Source organism: Clytia hemisphaerica, unplaced genomic scaffold (assembly GCF_902728285.1).
Source record: "Clytia hemisphaerica strain Z4C2 unplaced genomic scaffold, Clytia hemisphaerica genome assembly, whole genome shotgun sequence".
In the NCBI taxonomy this organism is placed as follows: Eukaryota; Metazoa; Cnidaria; class Hydrozoa; order Leptothecata; family Clytiidae; genus Clytia; species Clytia hemisphaerica.
Genome location: NW_027103977.1, coordinates 70,122 through 89,079, shown reverse-complemented (window position 1 = coordinate 89,079; position 18,958 = coordinate 70,122). Strand labels below are relative to the sequence as shown.

General features: G+C 37.6%; 2 protein-coding genes across 2 annotated transcripts; one reads left to right on the top strand and one right to left on the bottom strand.

The window, feature by feature from the left end:
- The first annotated feature begins 634 nt into the window (after positions 1–634).
- On the top strand, positions 635–6,505 carry LOC136810835 (3-oxo-5-alpha-steroid 4-dehydrogenase 1-like). Its single transcript, XM_067067422.1, has 4 exons — positions 635–991; positions 1,660–1,928; positions 2,194–2,344; positions 6,454–6,505. Exons 1-4 carry the CDS (start codon positions 651–653, stop codon positions 6,503–6,505), a joined length of 813 nt encoding a protein of 270 aa, XP_066923523.1. The 5' UTR covers positions 635–650.
- Positions 6,506–12,788: 6,283 nt separating this feature from the next.
- On the bottom strand, positions 12,789–13,790 carry LOC136810834 (uncharacterized). Its single transcript, XM_067067421.1, has one exon. It carries the CDS (start codon positions 13,788–13,790, stop codon positions 12,789–12,791), a length of 1,002 nt encoding a protein of 333 aa, XP_066923522.1.
- Positions 13,791–18,958: the final 5,168 nt, after the last annotated feature.

The window sequence follows — 18,958 nt, the reverse complement described above, 5'->3', positions numbered from 1 at the left end:
AACGGTTAAAGTTATACCTGTCCATTTTTTAAGAAGAGAATTGATTTAATTTTCTAATCAACTAAATTTTTCAAAATTTAATTTCACAGGTATAAATTTTCACATTTTAGGTGTGTACTGCGGAAACTATTTATCCAAGATAGAACTCTAAAAAAAAAACAAAAAAAAACCTAAATAAAATAAAATAAAAGGCCATTTGCAAGGATAGGGTGTCAATCGCGAAAATTACTCTGTAAAAGGATCCTGGCAACCTGGATGCTATTCCTCGACGACCCTCTCGGAATTCTTTTTGAAACTAGCCCCAACCTGAATCTTGTAATTTGCGCACACCCCTGTTTCGCAGCCCCGGTGGAACTTTTTCAGTGGAGATAAAAATTTCTATCGAACTCCCTCTGGGAATTGAAATTCTATTGTTTCCAGTATAAACAATCTCTCGGGGTTTTAGAGTGCAATCTTTTCATTTGAATTTTAGATGGGAATGAAATCGAACTCAATTTCAACAGTGGGGTTGAAAATATAGGGTATTTTTCGCACCGCGGACGAAATTTTTCATACTCAATAGTAGTCCAAGCGGGTTTGTGAAACGGGGTGCTAAAACATTCACACACATGACTGATCTTTTTCATTTAGAGGAAAGCTAGAAAAAAAAGATGGAAAATATACTTCAAGAGTTACAAAAACATCTGAACAACTTTCTGGACAAAGAAGTCTTCATTTTACATTTTTGTTCATCCCTTATGATGTTTACCGGATGTCTTGTTTACGTCATCCTTTTCTTCCAACCGGCCACTTACGGACGTTACTCCAATGCAACCGGAAACTTGCTCTTCTGTGCAATCCCAGCTAGAACTGCCTGGTTTTTGCAAGAAGTTCCGGCGTTCATGATATCCATTATTTTAGTGTTTCTGGTCATTTTGGAATGGCTTCCCGGAGGTTATACGAGAACGCAATTGTTTGTCTTGAGTTGGTTTATCTGTCATTATTTTCAAAGGTGAGTAGTCAAGGATATGCACTCCTGCAATGTATATATTTTTTTATTACAGATGATTGGTTGTAAGTGACGTATGCCTCCGCCATCTATCAAGTACTAGGGGACATTATAGTCGTTTTCCTTGCGGGATAGGTTGAGGGTCTATTCTTGTAAATTAATTTTCATGTATTCTACTCGAGTCCACTTGAGTATTTCTTGCTTGCCTGTTTATTCCGTCAAATGACTTTTGACAAACTGGCAGTCTATTTAAAGTTCAATAGCGAGTTGTATTTGTGTTTCTTTTTTTGTGACGGTGACTGAGGACGACGGTAAATCAGCACATTTCACTATCTTAAAGGAAGAAATTTTGGCGGAAAGAAAATTTGGCGGATTTGGCGGATTAGGCCAGAATCCGCCAAAATAAGTTCCCGCCAAAATTTCGCCATCCGCCAAAAGGTGGTTTTGCATTTTTCTGCTATTTTTCTGCCATTTTAAGGATAAATTTTTCAGCAAACGCCAAATTAAATTCCCGCCAAATTTAGTTTTTTCGTCCATCCGCCAAATTAAATTCCCTCTAAGAAACTTTTTTGGCCATCCGCCAAATTAAATTCCCGCCAAAATTTCTTCCTTTAAGGTATTCAGTCACTCATCATTATCACATTATTATTTTCGTTCTCTTTTTTTTGCAGATCATTCATCTACTCGTTATCAATCACTGGTGGTAAACCTACGCCCTTCTACGCCTTCTTTTTGGCGTTTGTTTTCTGTACAGGAAATGGTTACATGCAAGCGCGTGGTGCCCTGTTGCTTAGCGACTATCCTGATGACTTGTTAACCAAACTACGAGTGACCATGGGCTTTGTTTTGTTTTGTCTTGGAATGTATTCAAACATGAAGTGTGACCACATGTTGAGGAACTTAAGGAAACCTGGAGAAACTGGCTATAAGATACCAAGAGGTTAGTTATCCGTAGGAACCATGTTTTCCAAGAATTCTTTTTTCCTACGAAACTTGGTTGAGTGGTCGGTTTTTTTCCTTTGTCAAAACGAATTTGTTCATTCAGAGAATGCGTGTTTACATCATTTTTGTAAATTTATTTATTTCTTGTTCGATTACGTTACATGTTGTGGAAGATCAGACCTGAAAACATGAATGTAAACGTCGTTCTAAGTCATAGCCTATTTGAAAACGAGACCCCTTTAATTTTATTTCTTCTTACACAGGGTTTTTGTTCGATTACATTTCATGTGGGAACTTCTTTGGTGAGATAATCGAATGGATTGGGTTTGCCATCGCTTCATGGTCGTCCGTCAGTTCAGCGTTTGCTTTCTTCACTATCGCTAACCTCGTCCCCAGGGCTGTCACACATCATAGGTATGTACATTGATTTTTGTTCAGGGATTTTCTTTAAACGGCGGTACATCAAAACAAGTATTACTAAGGGATTTAAGTAGAAGTAGATCTAGCGCTCTCGATGCATTTGCACTGCTTTTGAGATAAATGATAACCTTGAATATACTTAGATCACGATAAGACATTTACCCTTAACTTTTACTTTGGAGAAAGGTGCTTTTGAAACCCTCGTCATTGCATTAGCTGATTCCCCATGACAAACTTTGACCAACACCAAGGGTGGAGTGAAGGTACTTAAGAGCAGATGCACCTAAGATTCAGAAGGCCTCCATATAAAGTGGAATTAGGGGGGTCCTCAGATTTTGATGAAATTTGGCACATATGTGAGGAACCTTAGGCTGATCACATCCAGAAAATTTCAGCGTTCTAGCACCAGCGGTTCGAAAGTTATGCCCAATTTTGTAAAAGTCTATTTTACTGACCGGTAATTTACAGACCAGAATTAAAGTTGCTATAACTCCTTCAATATTTATCCAATTGAGCTGAAATTTTGCACACATGAAGAACTTATGGATTACTTTCAGGTAAAGTCAAAAAAAAATTTTTCGAGACCACTGATGTTCCGCCATTATGGATTTTCGTTTTGAAAATTCTAAAATCTTTGCACAACTCGTGCCCAATTTCCCAAAAAAGGGTTTGTCAGAATTTTGAGTGTCATATATCATTTGAAAGCTCAGACTGTCTTCTTCCAAGACAAAAAAGAATTAGGATGGAACTCTCATCCTAACTAAAGAAAATTTGATTTGAAGTGGGGTCACTTTTTTACCGAAAAATTCAAAAATTCCCTAGCAACCGTGTATGAATTTCTTAGTAACCAAGGTAAATATTAATTCAAATGATCTGATTCATTCATAGGAACATTTTCTTATGTGTCTTTGAGCATCAACAGATGTAAACACCCTACAAGTAATCATCAAGGTCAATTTGTTTTCTATTTTCAACCAGAACTAGCAAATTTTCCCTAGCAACAAGCAAAAATTCCTTAGAAACCGCTAGAAATCCCCTTTTAATGTTTTAATTTTTGCCTGTAGGTCCTTTGATAAATCTTTTTTGAGAGTGTTCATGATGGATCCAAACATTTTTTAACCAATATCAAAGTTTTATTTCAAAATTTCCTTCAAAATATGAGGATTTTTTATTTATTTTTCTCATTTTTTAAATATATAAATGTTACTTTTATGAAGGCTCATTTGAAGAAAAAGTTTGAAGAAGCACTATCAAAATTTTTTTGATCATTTGAAATATAAAAGCTGGCTGTAATGGTTTTAGATCAATTTTGATAAAATATGTTTTAAACTATTCTAAAAATAATATAAAATTCTACTGGGGGACCCCAAAAAAGTGTAAATAGGAAAGGTAAAATTAATTTCAGCATATATTATTTTAAAATTTGGTTCAGTACTTCTCTAGGTTTTTCTTGAAGTCAGAATTCACTTTTTTTGGGTCACCCTGTTGATGGCACAATCTAAGAAAAAAAAGTTGAGTTGCTTCGTTGGTGAGAGATTAAATGAAGAATGTGGTTTGACTTGGTTTGGATCTAATGATAGTAATTCTCTTCCTGTAAACTTTGGTGAGTGTCGTCAGGATCCTACCACCCATCTTTCATCATTGGGATTCTCAGATGAAACAATCTTTCACTGCCCAAACACCAGTGAACAATGGCTTATCATGCATCGTCTTCATTTACAATCCCAGATGAGGCGCTAATATGCCCCAAAAGCACCGATTAAAAATTTGGATTAGGATGGAAACCTGAAGTGTCATGCCAATATCCCAGCCACAAGAAATCAAAATTGAAAGCAAAGAATATGCGCAAAATACCAATTTCAGCAGCAGCACAGTGCCACCTTCTCTTTTCTAGTGCTGGAGAGAAAACAGTCGTTCAAGTTGGTTCCAAAAGGTGCAGTAGTTGTCGAGTCAAATACAATTCCTCTTTAATGGAACAAAACAAAATAGACCTAGGTCATAGGTGTTGTCTATGTCTTGAAATGCATGACACAAATGAGATGGAGGTTTCCTTAATCTCAATGGATGACAATCAGCCTGACCACCTAAATGCATCTATTGTTTCAACAGAACGAGAACCTGCTGACAGTGATTATGAACCTGAGCCTCAATATTCCGAAAAAGAAATCTTCAATCGATCCATGAGTAGCATGTCAAGTGAATGGGAGCCATTGACATTTCAACTACGTAAAGACTTTCATGGCTTGGATGAAAAGAACCAGAAAATGCTTGTCAGAAAAAGTTTATCAGCCATTGACACCGTGTTTGAATCAATTGCACCAGGCCAAGCAGAAAAATTGAAAAAAGCATGTGTCAATCCAACACCCGACACCTATCTTACCGAAGCACTTCAGCACTTTATATTTTCAGGTTTGAGACAAACGCAATGATTGAAGAGAACACACAACTGACCAAAGTCAACAGTCGATGAAAAACGAAAACAATCACATAGATATTATTTCATTAGCCATTCTTCTTTAATTTTGACAAGAACTATAGTATCCAAAAACCATTATTTCTATACATTCACTCCTTCATTCCACTTTTTTAATACTTTTTTTCTCCATCTCTTTGCCTAAAGATTGAGAGAATTTGCATATTTTGAAGGAAATTTTGAAATAAAACTTTGATATTGGTTAAAAAATGTTTGGATCCATCATGTACACTCTCAAAAAAGACTTATCAAAGGACCTACAGGCAAAAATTAAAACATTAAGAGGGGATTTCTAGCGGTTTCTAAGGAATTTTTGCTTGTTGCTAAGGAAAATTTGCTAATTCAGGTGGAAAATAGAAAAAAAATGACCTTGATGATTACTTGAAGGGTGTTTACATCTGTTGATGCTCAAAGACACATAAGAAAATGTTCCTATGAATGAATCAGATCATTTGAATTAATATTTACCATGGTTACTAAGGAATTCATACACGGTTGCTAGGGAAATTTTGAATTTTTCGGTAAAAAAGTGACCCCACTTCAAATCAAATTTTCTTTAGTTAGGATGAGAGTTCCATCCTTATTCTTTTTTGTCTTGAAAGAAGACAGTCTGAGCTTTCAAATGATATATAACACTCAAAATTCTGACAACCCCTTTTTTGGGAAATTGGGCACGAGTTGCGCAAAGATTTTAGAATTTTCAAAACGAAAATCCATAATGGCGGAACATCAGTGGTCTCGAAAAATTTTTTTTTGACTTTACCTGAAAGTAATCCATAAGTTCTTCATGTGTGCAAAATTTCAGCTCAATTGGATAAATATTGAAGGAGTTTATAGTTTTAATTCTGGTCTGTAAATTACCGGTCAGTAAAATAGACTTTTACAAAATTGGGCATAACTTTCGAACCGCTGGTGCTAGAACGCTGAAATTTTCTGGATGTGATCAGCTCAAGGTTCCTCACATATGTGCCAAATTTCATCAAAATCTGAGGACCCCCCTAATTCCATATTTCTGATCCTTAGCTGCATCTGCTCTTAATCCATATTGTTGGATCTTTCACTCAACATAAGCATCGCTATAGAGTGGAACTTAATACACACACTTTTTTATAAGAACAATTTTATAATAACACGAATCAGAAAAATGGCCGAAACCAAGAACTAATTAAGAAATGATTTTAACAGATTTTTAATCCATTTTAAGTTTTTCAGTAAAGAAACCATGTTTATTTAAGAAGAATATCGTATCGTAAGAACATTTAAGCCTGAACATTTCAAAAGATTAAGAACAGCCCAGTCTGAGCCAAGTGTGTACTGATAGAGTTGATAAAATAACCTCCCAACTGAAATCAAAATTACCAAATCAATATTCCAGTTCAGAAATTCAATTAAAAAGACTAATCATACCAGGTTGTTATATTTCTTATCCTGTTCCTTTTTCTAGTTCTTGTTCTTGTTACTTTTACCGTTCTTGCCCCCTTCCCCCAAGTGGGCCCCTGGGTGAGACAATTTTCAAACTGCCTAAAAGTTTGAAAATTATTCCACTATAAATATGTTTTTTTATTTAGAGAACAATTAGAACATGTATTAAAACAAAGTAATCAAGTGTTTCCTCTCTCCCTTTCTTCAGGTTTTATCATCAGAAATTTAATAATATCATCAAGATGAGGCTAGCATCATAGTGGGACGAATCCCAAGATGATACAAGTCATCTGGATGATGGCCGGTCATGCACATCAGGAGTTGTAATAACAGAGATTATAGGATTATTAGTAAAGTGTTAAAAGACCGAAATTAGTCGAAACAAACTGAATGTGATTTTTGTGAGATCTTGCGATTGGATGTCAAAGTTGTCGCTCCTATAATTTTAAACCTTTTTGCTATGAGGGTGGAATATGCAAAAATTTGCATATGTATTAGGTAACTAGGAGGAGGAGCCCCAAGACTGTGCAATTACATGGTTGAATTAAAAGAGAAAAAATCTGGTAGAATGTCTTTAGGGTGAAAATAGACTAAAATTGCAGATTTTATGCAATGAGGACTGCTGTAGCAGAAGATCGTGATGTATAAATGTGAAATTAAAATGAACAACAGATGAGATGGAGACACCCCCACCAAGGGGGTGCCTGGAGACAGGTGCGGATCCTGGAGTAAGCTCTCCTTGCCACTCTAGAGTCACCCACCATCTCATCCTGGCAAATTTATTTCTGTAGTGCTGCAGCCACTACAGTGTGGGAGGCGTACGAGGGTTGCCAACACCGAAATACCGACAGATTTTTCTTAAATCACCGTAATACCGACAAAATTTTCCTAAAACACCGACACCGACGTCTTTTAGAGCAAACCTAAGATTTTTATTCTTAGTACGAATGCAAAATCTCATGAGCGTAGTAGTGCACTAGTTCAGTTTTTCTTGGAGAAAACTATCGCCGATTCAAGGGTTTTAAATCTTTAAAGCTCAGTTTTTCAACGACTAGTGGATAAACAAATCCAGAATTTTTAGGGAACACTTTGAAGGGTTTAAAGTGCTATTTTTACTTTAGTGCTTACTTTAGTTGACTTTGAAGAAAAACATTTAAAAAGTTTTTAAAAGATCTTTGCAAAAAACGAGGGAACAAAAGAGATATCTGAATGTATAAAGTAATGGAGGAGAAGGCGCAACCATGGTTTGCGCAAACGGAGAAAATTTTCCCATTTTTGTCCTCTTGTTTAGCTAAATGAGATCTTTTTTAACGTTATTAGAAGTAAATCTACCTTAGCCGAAAGCACCGTTAGAAAAGGGCGCCGCAAAAGAGCTCTTTTTCAGTAGCGACCTGGCTTAATTTTCTCGATGGTGCAAACTATGAAATAGGCGCCCCTGGTATTTTTTGTCCTTATTTGCGCCCTCCATCATTAAGTGACATAAACTGTAAGAGCAGTGAATGGTTGAAAGTAGCGCCCGGAATCTTTGAGTTAAGAAACTTGGGATTTTATTTATACGAAGATGGTGGTAATGATAACTTGATATTTATTTCCTTGTAATTTGAAATGTAAAAATCTTCTGGACAAGGAGGCGCAACCATGGTTTGCGCCGACAGAAAATTTTTCAACTTTCAATCTGTCTAAAAACGCCCCATATTAAACCGATTTAGCACCAAAATAAAAGGCGATTTGTTCTACACAACATTTTTGTTTTCTAAAATTTTCTCAGAAAAATTACCTGATAATCTTTGAGCTTTTACGCCGCTGGTCTTAGTTTTTTCTCCATCAATGGCTAAAAAGAGGCAGGAATAGGGGGCACGGAAACAAGAAACGGGTTCTTTGAAATTTTGGCGCCGCAGGCAAAAACTTTGGTGTGAGAAAGGTCAAACCAGCTTAAAGCCACATTGACGCTTTTTAGCGAGGTCTGAATTGCTGTTTTAAAAAATGCTGACATTTTATACATATAGCACTTTTTTAAACCAATCATCAAAGAAAAGAACGCGCGCAACGTCATTTCATTGTTCAATTAAACAATAGAATGTTCTCTTTCTAAAATTACATTTTAACGAAAGTTTGCAATGTTTTGACTTTTAAGAGATGAATAAGAATTGAAATAAAGTGTCTGTGTTTTTAATGCAGTAGCGTGAATAATGTTATGCTTTTGCAGAATAAGCAAAGAGCCTCATGTGTGTATAGAGTGGCTCTAAAAGAGCTCCTAAAAAGGAGAAAGTTAGTCAGCATAAGACCACAAAAACCACAGCGAGCATCAACAAGTTTCGATCTTTTTGGTAATCTCTCATTTGGTGATTTATTCACGGCATGACATTATAACGGAGAACCCCTCCCGATCCCAAGAAATGGGTTTTCTAATCATTCACGGGTGGAAACCCCTGAAGCCTTAGCATGTTTCTCATTACATTGTCTTTGAAACGCTTTAACCATAGACAGGGTCGCAAACCGATTGAAACAAAGCCACGCGGGTAAAAGAAGGCACAAGCATGGTTTGCGCCGACAGAAAAATATTTCAGGAAATCTCTTTTGGCTGAAAACGCTCTCTTTAGTCTTTTTCACGAAACTAGTCATTTTACTGCGCCATCCAGATAAATAGTTCGTTTGATTTAGGCTGAAACTAAATTGGTATTGAAAGCCTACAAAGAGAGCTCTGCAAGGGGAGGACCACAGGAAGTATTTTATATTGAAAGGCAAATGAGATATTATTCGAGGGCCGACCATGGTTTGGCCCGAGGAGGCAAAATTTGAAATTTAAGGTGCCAGAAATGCTGAAAAACGCATCTAAATCATAAGTTAATGGATTATTCCGTAAAATGAAAGAATTTAACGATTGTTGATTTTTGATGAGTGCTGCATTCGAGACCTCGAGAAATTCTGCAAACTTGGCTTTCTTTACCTGTTGCCCACTACTATGATTTTTTTTTTTTATTTTTTTTAAAGTGCACATTTCCCGTAAAGAAGTGGTTAAGAAACAGCATTATGCACACAATTTTAAAAAGAGGATGAGACAGGGTAGCTACCAAAAATAGCTATATTATAGCTACAATTCTACTCATCGTCATAGCTACAATTCTTGTATAGATATGATATTCAATAGCTGAAATGCAGATTCAAAAACTTTATGAGATCCTTTGAAATATGCAGATTCACCGCCAGTATTTCTCGAATCACCGAAATACCGACCCAAAAAATCAATTTTACCGTCACCGCAAGGCATGTCCAACACCGAAATACCGACACTTTTTACTTAAAACACCGAAACACCGACGCAAAAAAGGGTCAATACCGACACACCGACAAACCCGTACGCCCCCCCCCCCTACAGTGTGAACTGAGAAAAAAAAAAAAAAAAAAAAAAAAAAAAATTGTTTGATTGATTGATTTGCTACTTGTTTGATTTGCTACTTGATTGATTGGCTACTTGATTGATTGGCTATTTGATTGATTGATTTGCTAATTGATTGACAGGTTGGATGACATGTATCAGAGATGTTGAATCATGATTTTATTAACTCAGATTTGTATATGATGATGATTATCATTGTTTTATCATTGAAAATGTGTCAAAGAGACATAAATGGTGAAAATCAAATAAGTAAGCTACGTTGTGAAATAGTACTTGAGCAGGTTTTGAACCTTTGACCCCCATATTTCGATGTGTGAAAGTTACCCATCCACTGTACCATGAGGCCTTAGATACCAGAAAGAAAATATTTTATTATATCTAAAAATGGCGAGCGCCCCCTGAATGTATTATTATCAAAAAAAAAAGAAGTTTATGAATGGTGGAATAATAGTAAAGTATAGTAGAGAGAAATACTCTTACGTTGACTTGGCGATTGTCAAATGAATAAATAACAGCCAACGAGCGACAGCAACAGCAGCCAAAAAACGGTGACGACAATAGACGAATAGAATAGTAAAAAACAAGTAGAAAATGACTTTAAAAAAACGATTTGATGGCTATTTGTAGCTGAATCAAATTTTTGCTGGCGTGGATGCTCTTTGCAGGTTTTATGCGAGTGAGTGATAGAAATTGAAAAAGAACAAATTTATGTATATTGGATGTACCATTTATAAACAGAAACCAAGGACACGAATATACTGCAATGTCTTCTTCGGCTTTACTGTTGTTGGATTTTCCCGTAGCGAATTCCAGGAAGCTGTGGGTCATGTGGGGAAACTGGACGGAAGTAGAAGTGAAAGTGATGGTAAGGTATTGTTAGTATTCTTTTTTGGAGTAAGTTGGGATTGGGGGTATTCTAAATCGAGCTCTAGTGCCGTTTGAACTTGCAACCTTGGTGTTGTGCTGAAAGAAATCAAGAAAGGGAAAGTGAAAATGGGAGAAGACGAAAGTGGAAGGAGGGGGTGGCAGAAAAACTGTTAAACTAGAGGTCAGGATGATTTAGGATTAACAGAGTATGGAGTGTGTGAAAGACCAGAATATAATGTTGAAGTATTACTATTTAGAGTAAATTGAAATCAGAAGTATCATAGTGGGGTTCGAACTTGTTGTGCCAGAAGAAATCGAGAAATCGAAAGTGAAAGAAAGAAATCGAAAGTGAAAAAGAGAAATCGAAAGTGAAAGGACTGCAATCCAAGATGGCGAGGGGACAGCAGAACATGGAGTGTGTGGAAGACCAGAATTGTGCATTGGAGTGCTGCTATTTCGAGTAGGTGAGTTGAAATCGGAAGTGTTCCAGTGGGGTTCGAACTTGGGATAGTAGTGTTGTGATAGAAAAAATCGAGAAAGTGAAAGTGAGGAATCGAAATTGGAAAGGAGCAATAGTGAAAAATCAGGACGATGTAGAGGACAAGAGAGCATGGCATGAGCTCTAGAGTAGAAGACCCAAATGGTGTATTGCTGTTCAGAGTGAAAAGTTAGGATCGGAAGTGCTTTAGTAAGGCTCAACCTTGGGATCTCAATGTTGTTCTGGAAGAGATTGAAAAATCGAAAGTGAAAGGAGGAAATCGAGCGTGACTGAGAAAGTATAGAGCTAGACCACATCAAGATGGTGGAGAGTCAGCAGAGAAGATTTAGCTGATTAGTCAGAGCGCGACGAGCATTTTTTCCCGATAATTTTTCCTATCCGTCATTCGGTGATTCAGGGGAAAAAGGAGGTAGGGTCAGGGTTGCTAGTAACGGCTTGTCACTGTGCCGGGTGCATACTCGGCGCCTTGGGCCCCGCAGGGTTGCTAGTAACGGCTCGAATTTCAGTCAGGTTTTAAAGAGGAGTACTTATACCCATATTATAATAACACGCTCTGAGCATTTAGCGAAATGTGGCAGAGACCAAGTTAAGCAGAGTTCGGGGTGTGTGGACGATATAGTAGTGCAGTGAAATGTTGCTGTTTGAGATCAGTTGAAGTTGAAAGTAACTATAGTAGGGTTGTTTAAACATGGGACCTTAGAGCTGACTAAAAGAAGTCCAAAAACTGAAAGTGGCAGAGAAATAGAACCTAGGAAAGGAAGGAAGCAAGTCCAGCATGATGAAATAGTAAAAGGTTCCTAAGGTATGAATTGGGACAAAAAGTTAGGATCGAAAATGCTATAGTAAGGCTCAACCTTGGGATCTCAATGTTGTTCTGGAGGAGATTGAAAAATCGAAAGTGAAAGGAGGAAATCGAGCGTGACTGAGAAAGTATAGAGCTAGACCACATCAAGATGGTGGAGAGTCAGCAGAGAAGATTTGGCTGATTAGTCAGAGCGCGACGAGCATTTTTTTCCCCGATAATTTTTCCTATCCGTCATTCCGTGATTCAGGGGGTAAAAGGAGGTAGGGTCAGGGTTGCTAGTAACGGCTTGTCACTGTGCCGGGTGCATACTCGGCGCCTTGGGCCCCGCAGGGTTGCTAGTAACGGCTCGAATTTCAGTCAGGTTTTAAAGAGGAGTACTTTTACCCATATTATAATAACACGCTCTGAGCATTTAGCGAAATGTAGCAGAGACCAAGTTAAGCAGAGTTCGGGGTGTGTGGACGATATAGTAGTGCAGTGAAATGTTGCTGTTTGAGATCAGTTGAAGTTGAAAGTAACTATAGTAGGGTTGTTTAAACATGGGACCTTAGAGCTGACTGAAAGAAGTCCAAAAACTGAAAGTGACAGAGAAATGAATAGAACCTAGGAAAGGAAGGAATCAAGTCCAGCATGATGGAATAGTAAAAAGGTTCCTAAGGTATAATTTGGGACAGTAGTATCATGTCCGTTGAGGAGAGGATAGACTAGGATGATGTTGTAGCTATAGGTTGTGAATGATTTTGGAAGAGGTCTTTGAAGTTATCATCTTGTTCAGTTTTATTCCAATCTTATTGCAATTATATATCCATAGTGAAAGAAAACAACAGAAAACTAGACAAAAAAAAGGGAAACAAAACTAGTAATCTCCTAGGTAATAAAATTAGGTTGTAAAAAAGTTTTTATGGAACTTGGTTAACATGAAAGGTTCTAATTTAGTTAATGTAAAATAAGTAGTGTATGATTGGATAGGTATGTTCAAATATTGGGGTGTGGTTTGACATCAGTTGAGGTGAGAATTGTGCCCAGGGTGGTGTTGTTGCGATATACAGTGATAGGTTTGGGAAGGATGGTATTAAGGATTGGATCTTCTTCGATAATGGTCCATTTCTCATAAATAGTTTTCCTGATGTTGTTGTCTTTATTGTTATAGAGAATCAAGGGTAGCATCTGACGAGCTGGTGGAGGTGGTTGATTATTGTTCAAAAGTTGTTCCCTTGGGATTTGTAAGGCTTTCACTAGATTTCGATTGATAGTTTGGAGGGGGTACCCACGTGCAATGAAAATTTTGGTGAGATGGTAAAGTTCTTTTTTTAGGTCAGGATCATTGCTTATGATCAGGTTGTATCGGAGGCCCTGCGAGTACACTATGCCTTCTTTGACGTGATGGGGATGATTGGACTGGTAATGAAGTAATTGGGATCTGTCGGTGGGTTTGCGATAAATGGATGAGTGAAATTTGTGGTTTTTAAATAAAATTGAGATGTCTAGAAAATTTATGTTAAATGTGGAACTTTCGAAAGTAAATTTTATGGTGTCATGGATTGAATTCATGAAATTGGTTAATCTGTTGAAGTCCTCCTGGGAGCCAGAGAATAGAAAGAATATATCGTCGATGAATCTCTTCCATAAAAGGATGTACGGTTGGAATTCCGTTAAAATCATGTCTTCAATAGTGCCCATGAAGAGGTTAGCATATTGAGGGGCATAGCGACCACCCATTGAAGTGCCAGAGTTTTGGAGATAGTGTTGTTCTTGAAACCGAAAGTTGCTATTCTTCAGAATGAAATCAAGAAGGATAGACAATATAGTAACGTTGGGAGCACCAGCTGGTAAGAGGTGTGGGAATGTGTTATAGTGGTGAGTGGTAGCTTGAAGACCCTCCTCATGAGGGATATTAGTATAAAGAGCAGTGACATCTGCTGTCACCATGAGAATGTTGTCTGGAAGGATGTCATAACTGTCCAGGATCTGTAACATGTGTTTGGTGTTTTTGAGGTAGGATGGTAAATTTTCCACCAAAGGTTGCAAGAAGTATGCAATGTACCGTGAGAAATTGTCAGTGGGGCTGTCAAAGCCAGAGACTATTGGTCTGAGTGGGATATTGTGGGTTTGTGAATTTTCGGTAAGCCATGGAAGATTGGGGTTCTTGGTGGGTTGTGAGGTGAGAGGTATTTGGCTGTGAAGTTGTCAATGTAATGTTTTGTGTGAAGGTAGGATATTGTAGACTTGGCATCGCGTGTGATGTGATTGGTAGGGTTGAAGTTAATGGTGCTGTAGGTATTATCATCATTCAGGTGTTCGTTTAAGATCTTGTTAATGTAATCCTGTCTGTTGAGAATTACAATACCACCTCCTTTATCAGCTTTCTTAATAATAATGTCATGGTTGTTCTTTAGTCGACGAAAAGGAATTAAAAAGTGGAGGTTGTCGTTTTGCGTATGGCCATCATCGAAAGGAAGAAATTGTGCGTTTTGAAGTTCGTCGAAAAATTGATTGATGGTAGGGTGATCAGATGGTGGGGGTATCCAGTTGCTAGGGCCTTTTGAGGGTAGTTGTTTGGTGCGTGTTTGATTATTTTCTTGGTCTTGATTTTGCAGTTGATCTTGATTTTGTGGTTGGGCAGGATTGATGTTGTGGTTAGGTGGGTTAAATGGAGAGTGTCGATTCTTTTCTTGAGGGATTGGATGACTTCATTGGGGTTGGACTGGCGTTTAAATGATGGCATGTTTGGAGAGTAATTAGGCCTTTTGATAGGACTGAGGTTTCTTCTGGGGACAGTTGGGAGTTGGATAAATTGTGGACGAGTTGATGGTTTGTAGTCCTGTGTGAATTCGTGTATAACTTTCTTCTTATATGGCGTTCTGGAATTTTCAATTTCCAATGTTTCGATGTTGGAAACAGGTCGTGGAGGGTAGGGGTTTTGTATCCACGGATTTGGTCTTGGTTGATTCTCTGCATGTTAGCTGTGGACAAGAGAGAGAGAAGATAAGATAATGTTGTGGTAAGGGGATGAGTATTCCTGTGTTTGCAATCTTAGAAATGAGTTGAATGGGAGTGGAAGGATCAGTTGTGGAGAGGCAGGTGGTAATGTGTTTAGAATGAGATATATGCAATACTGGTTGTGCTCCCAATCCCAGGGTGGGTAGGATGAGGTTGAGTAGTTGAAGTTGATGTGGAAATCTAAGTCTAGGGAATTAAAGGACCAGATATGAGGTTTGAAGTGTGGTAGTGAAAAGTCGAAAATAAATCCAATAGTTGAGATAATGCAGAGTTATTTATAAGCAGATGAAGAGTTTTTGTGAAATGAAGGCAATGATATATATGATGATTTGAAGACAAAATAGATTTTTCCCTTTATATTTTTATAATGTTATTATATATTATTACAACAGAATGGATTTAAGACAAATTTATGTTCAGATAAGAATGGTTTGTGTACAGGTTCATTGTTCTGGATCGTGGGGTGTTCCATNTGGGAAGGATGGTATTAAGGATTGGATCTTCTTCGATAATGGTCCATTTCTCATAAATAGTTTTCCTGATGTTGTTGTCTTTATTGTTATAGAGAATCAGGGGTAGCATCTGACGAGCTGGTGGAGGTGGTTGATTATTGTTCAAAAGTTGTTCCCTTGGGATTTGTAAGGCTTTCACTAGATTTCGATTGATAGTTTGGAGGGGGTACCCACGTGCAATGAAAATTTTGGTGAGATGGTAAAGTTCTTTTTTTAGGTCAGGATCATTGCTTATGATCAGGTTGTATCGGAGGCCCTGCGAGTACTATGCCTTCTTTGACGTGATGGGGATGATTGGACTGGTAATGAAGTAATTGGGATCTGTCGGTGGGTTTGCGATAAATGGATGAGTGAAATTTGTGGTTTTTAATAAAAATTGAGATGTCTAGAAAATTTATGTTAGATGTGGAACTTTCGAAAGTAAATTTTATGGTGTCATGGATTGAATTCATGAAATTGGTTAATCTGTTGAAGTCCTCCTGGGAGCCAGAGAATAGAAAGAATATATCGTCGATGAATCTCTTCCATAAAAGGATTACGGTTTGGAATTCCGTTAAAATCATGTCTTCAATAGTGCCCATGAAGAGGTTAGCATATTGAGGGGCATAGCGACCACCCATTGAAGTGCCAGAGTTTTGGAGATAGTGTTGTTCTTGAAACCGAAAGTTGCTATTCTTCAGAATGAAATCAAGAAGGATACGAATAGTAGTAACGTTGGGAGCACCAGCTGGTAAGAGGTGGTGGGAATGTTATAGTGGTGAGTGGTAGCTTGAAGACCCTCCTCATGAGGGATATTAGTTTAAAGAGCAGTGACATCTGCTGTCACCATGAGAATGTTGTCTGGAAGGATGTCATAACTGTCCAGGATCTGTAACATGTGTTTGGTGTTTTTGAGGTAGGATGGTAAATTTTCCACCAAAGGTTGCAAGAAGTATGCAATGTACCGTGAGAAATTGTCAGTGGGGCTGTCAAAGCCAGAGACTATTGGTCTGAGTGGGATATTGGGTTTGTGAATTTTCGGTAAGCCATGGAAGATTGGGGTTCTTGGTGGGTTGTGAGGTGAGAGGTATTTGGCTGTGAAGTTGTCAATGTAATGTTTTGTGTGAAGGTAGGATATTGTAGACTTGGCATCGCGTGTGATGTGATTGGTAGGGTTGAAGTTAATGGTGCTGTAGGTATTATCATCATTCAGGTGTTCGTTTAAGATCTTGTTAATGTAATCCTGTCTGTTGAGAATTACAATACCACCTCCTTTATCAGCTTTCTTAATAATAATGTCATGGTTGTTCTTTAGTCGACGAAAAGGAATTAAAAGTGGAGGTTGTCGTTTTGCGTATGGCCATCATCGAAAGGAAGAATTGTACGTTTTGAAGTTCGTCGAAAAATTGATTGATGGTAGGGTGATCAGATGGTGGGGGTATCCAGTTGCTGGGGCCTTTGAGGGTGGTAGTTGTTTGGTGCGTGTTTGATTATTTTTCTTGATCTTGATTTTGCAGTTGATCTTGATTTTGTGGTTGGGCAGGATTGATGTTGTGGTTAGGTGGGTTAAAATGGAGAGTAGTGTCGATTCTTTTCTTGAGGGATTGGATGACTTCATTGGGGTTGGACTGGCGTTTAAATGATGGCATGTTGGGAGAGTAATTAAGGCCTTTTGATAGGACTGAGGTTTCTTCTGGGGACAGTTGGTAGTTGGATAAATTGTGGACGAGTTGATGGTTGTAGTCCTGTGTGAATTCGTGTATAACTTTTCTTCTTATATGGCGTTCTGGAATTTTCAATTTCCAATGTTTCGATGTTGGAAACAGGTCGTGGAGGGTAGGGGTTTTGTATCCACGGATTTGGTCTTGGTTGATTCTCTGCATGTTAGCTGTGGACAAAAGAGAGAGAAGATAAGATAATGTTGTGGTAAGGGGATGAGTATTCCTGTGTTTGCAATCTTAGAAATGAGTTGAATGGGAGTGGAAGGATCAGTGGTCTCATACCCTAGGTAGGTTAGGCGAAAAGAAACTTTGGCGAGTTGCATTAAAAATCCGCCAATTTTGCCAAAGTTACTTCTCGCCAAATTTGTTGATTTTTTAGGAAAAGCATTTCAGCTGAAATACCACTAAAATTTATTCTTGTTTGAAAATTTGAAAAAGTTTGAATATTTTCTGTATTTTCTGTATTTAAAATTTAAATTGTGTGGGATTTCTAAAATAGGTGAACGGTGTATATAGGGGATGTCATATGAATTTAGGGGATGAGACCTCTCTGCACACTATGGTTCTAAAGACATAAAAGAGCGTAATTTTTCTCTCAGGGACTAACGAACAACGAGTCATTCGAATAAGGAGACATTGAGTTTTAGAGGTTCAGTTATGGGGATGGATATCCCACACTGAATGGGACCACGGCTACTCATTTATTTTATAACGAAAATGAGACAGCTAGAACCAAATGGTCCTTTATATTCTGTGACCCATCCCATATCGCTTCCCCAAACACTTCCAGCAATATGTCGCATGTCTCTTGATTTTGTGTTGTCCTTTGTATGAAGAATCTTAATGAATTTCAGTTTATCAGTGCTCCATTTCTTTACGTATTCCTTTATGTCAACTTTCTTAATGTCACCCATCCACAATCGAATAATAATAAAGTTTTGCCATTCAAGACTGCCCGCCGAGACTTCATCATAGAGAAATTCGTACAGTCTTCTATAGCGATCTGAAATTTTTGGTTCAAAAATCATGACAGATAGCGTCTTTATGGCATCCTGGATAGAATTGGATGGATCAGTAATTACATCTATGTCCAACCTTCTGTTTTCATTAACGTGCTGTATGTTTTTCGTGGGTTTTTTCGGACTTCTTTCCTGTAATTCGTTTAATTTTCCTTGAAGCATTTTCTTCTCCTGTAGTATCCTGTCTTTTTCACTTTTTGTTGTTTCGTACAACTTCTCAAATTGGTTTCTTTCCTCTGATAATCTATCAACCTCCCCTGTAGATTTCTTCAACTCATTCTGTACCTTTGACAAAATCATTTGAAATCTTCCTTGTTTTTCAGTTTCGACATTTTGCAAGGCTTGATATTTTCTTTCGATAGCAGCTTTCTCGTTTGCAGTTTCTCGGCTTTTTCTTGAAGTCTTTTTTTTCTTGAAGGAGTAACTCTTTCTCAATTTTCAGTATTTTTGCATCTGACGCAAACTGTTTTCTGTTTTAACAAAAACAACCTCAGCTTTTAATTTTTGCATTTCAAAAATCCTTTTTCAACTGTTTCATTTTTCTATTTAATCTTCTCAACAACGCCTTCAAAAGCCTCAATTTCTTTTCTCTTCGTCTTTTTCAAGTTCTCTTTCCATCTTTAATTTTTGCAACTCTTTTCTCATCGCATTCACTTCGTTTTGAGTATTTCTGCAGTAGCTTCACCTCTTCTCGTTTCGTGATCATTAACACTAATTGCTGGTGATTATCATTTCGTGAATAACATCACTATGATTTTTACCTCCCTTTTGCACATGCGCAACAGCATTCGCTTTCACTTGATCATCAACAACCCTTGGTGATTATTATGTTTATCATTATCGTGAATAACATCATCATGATTTTTTACTTCCTTCAAAATATCACCAAGGCCAGCAGCGTTGTGTTCATCTAT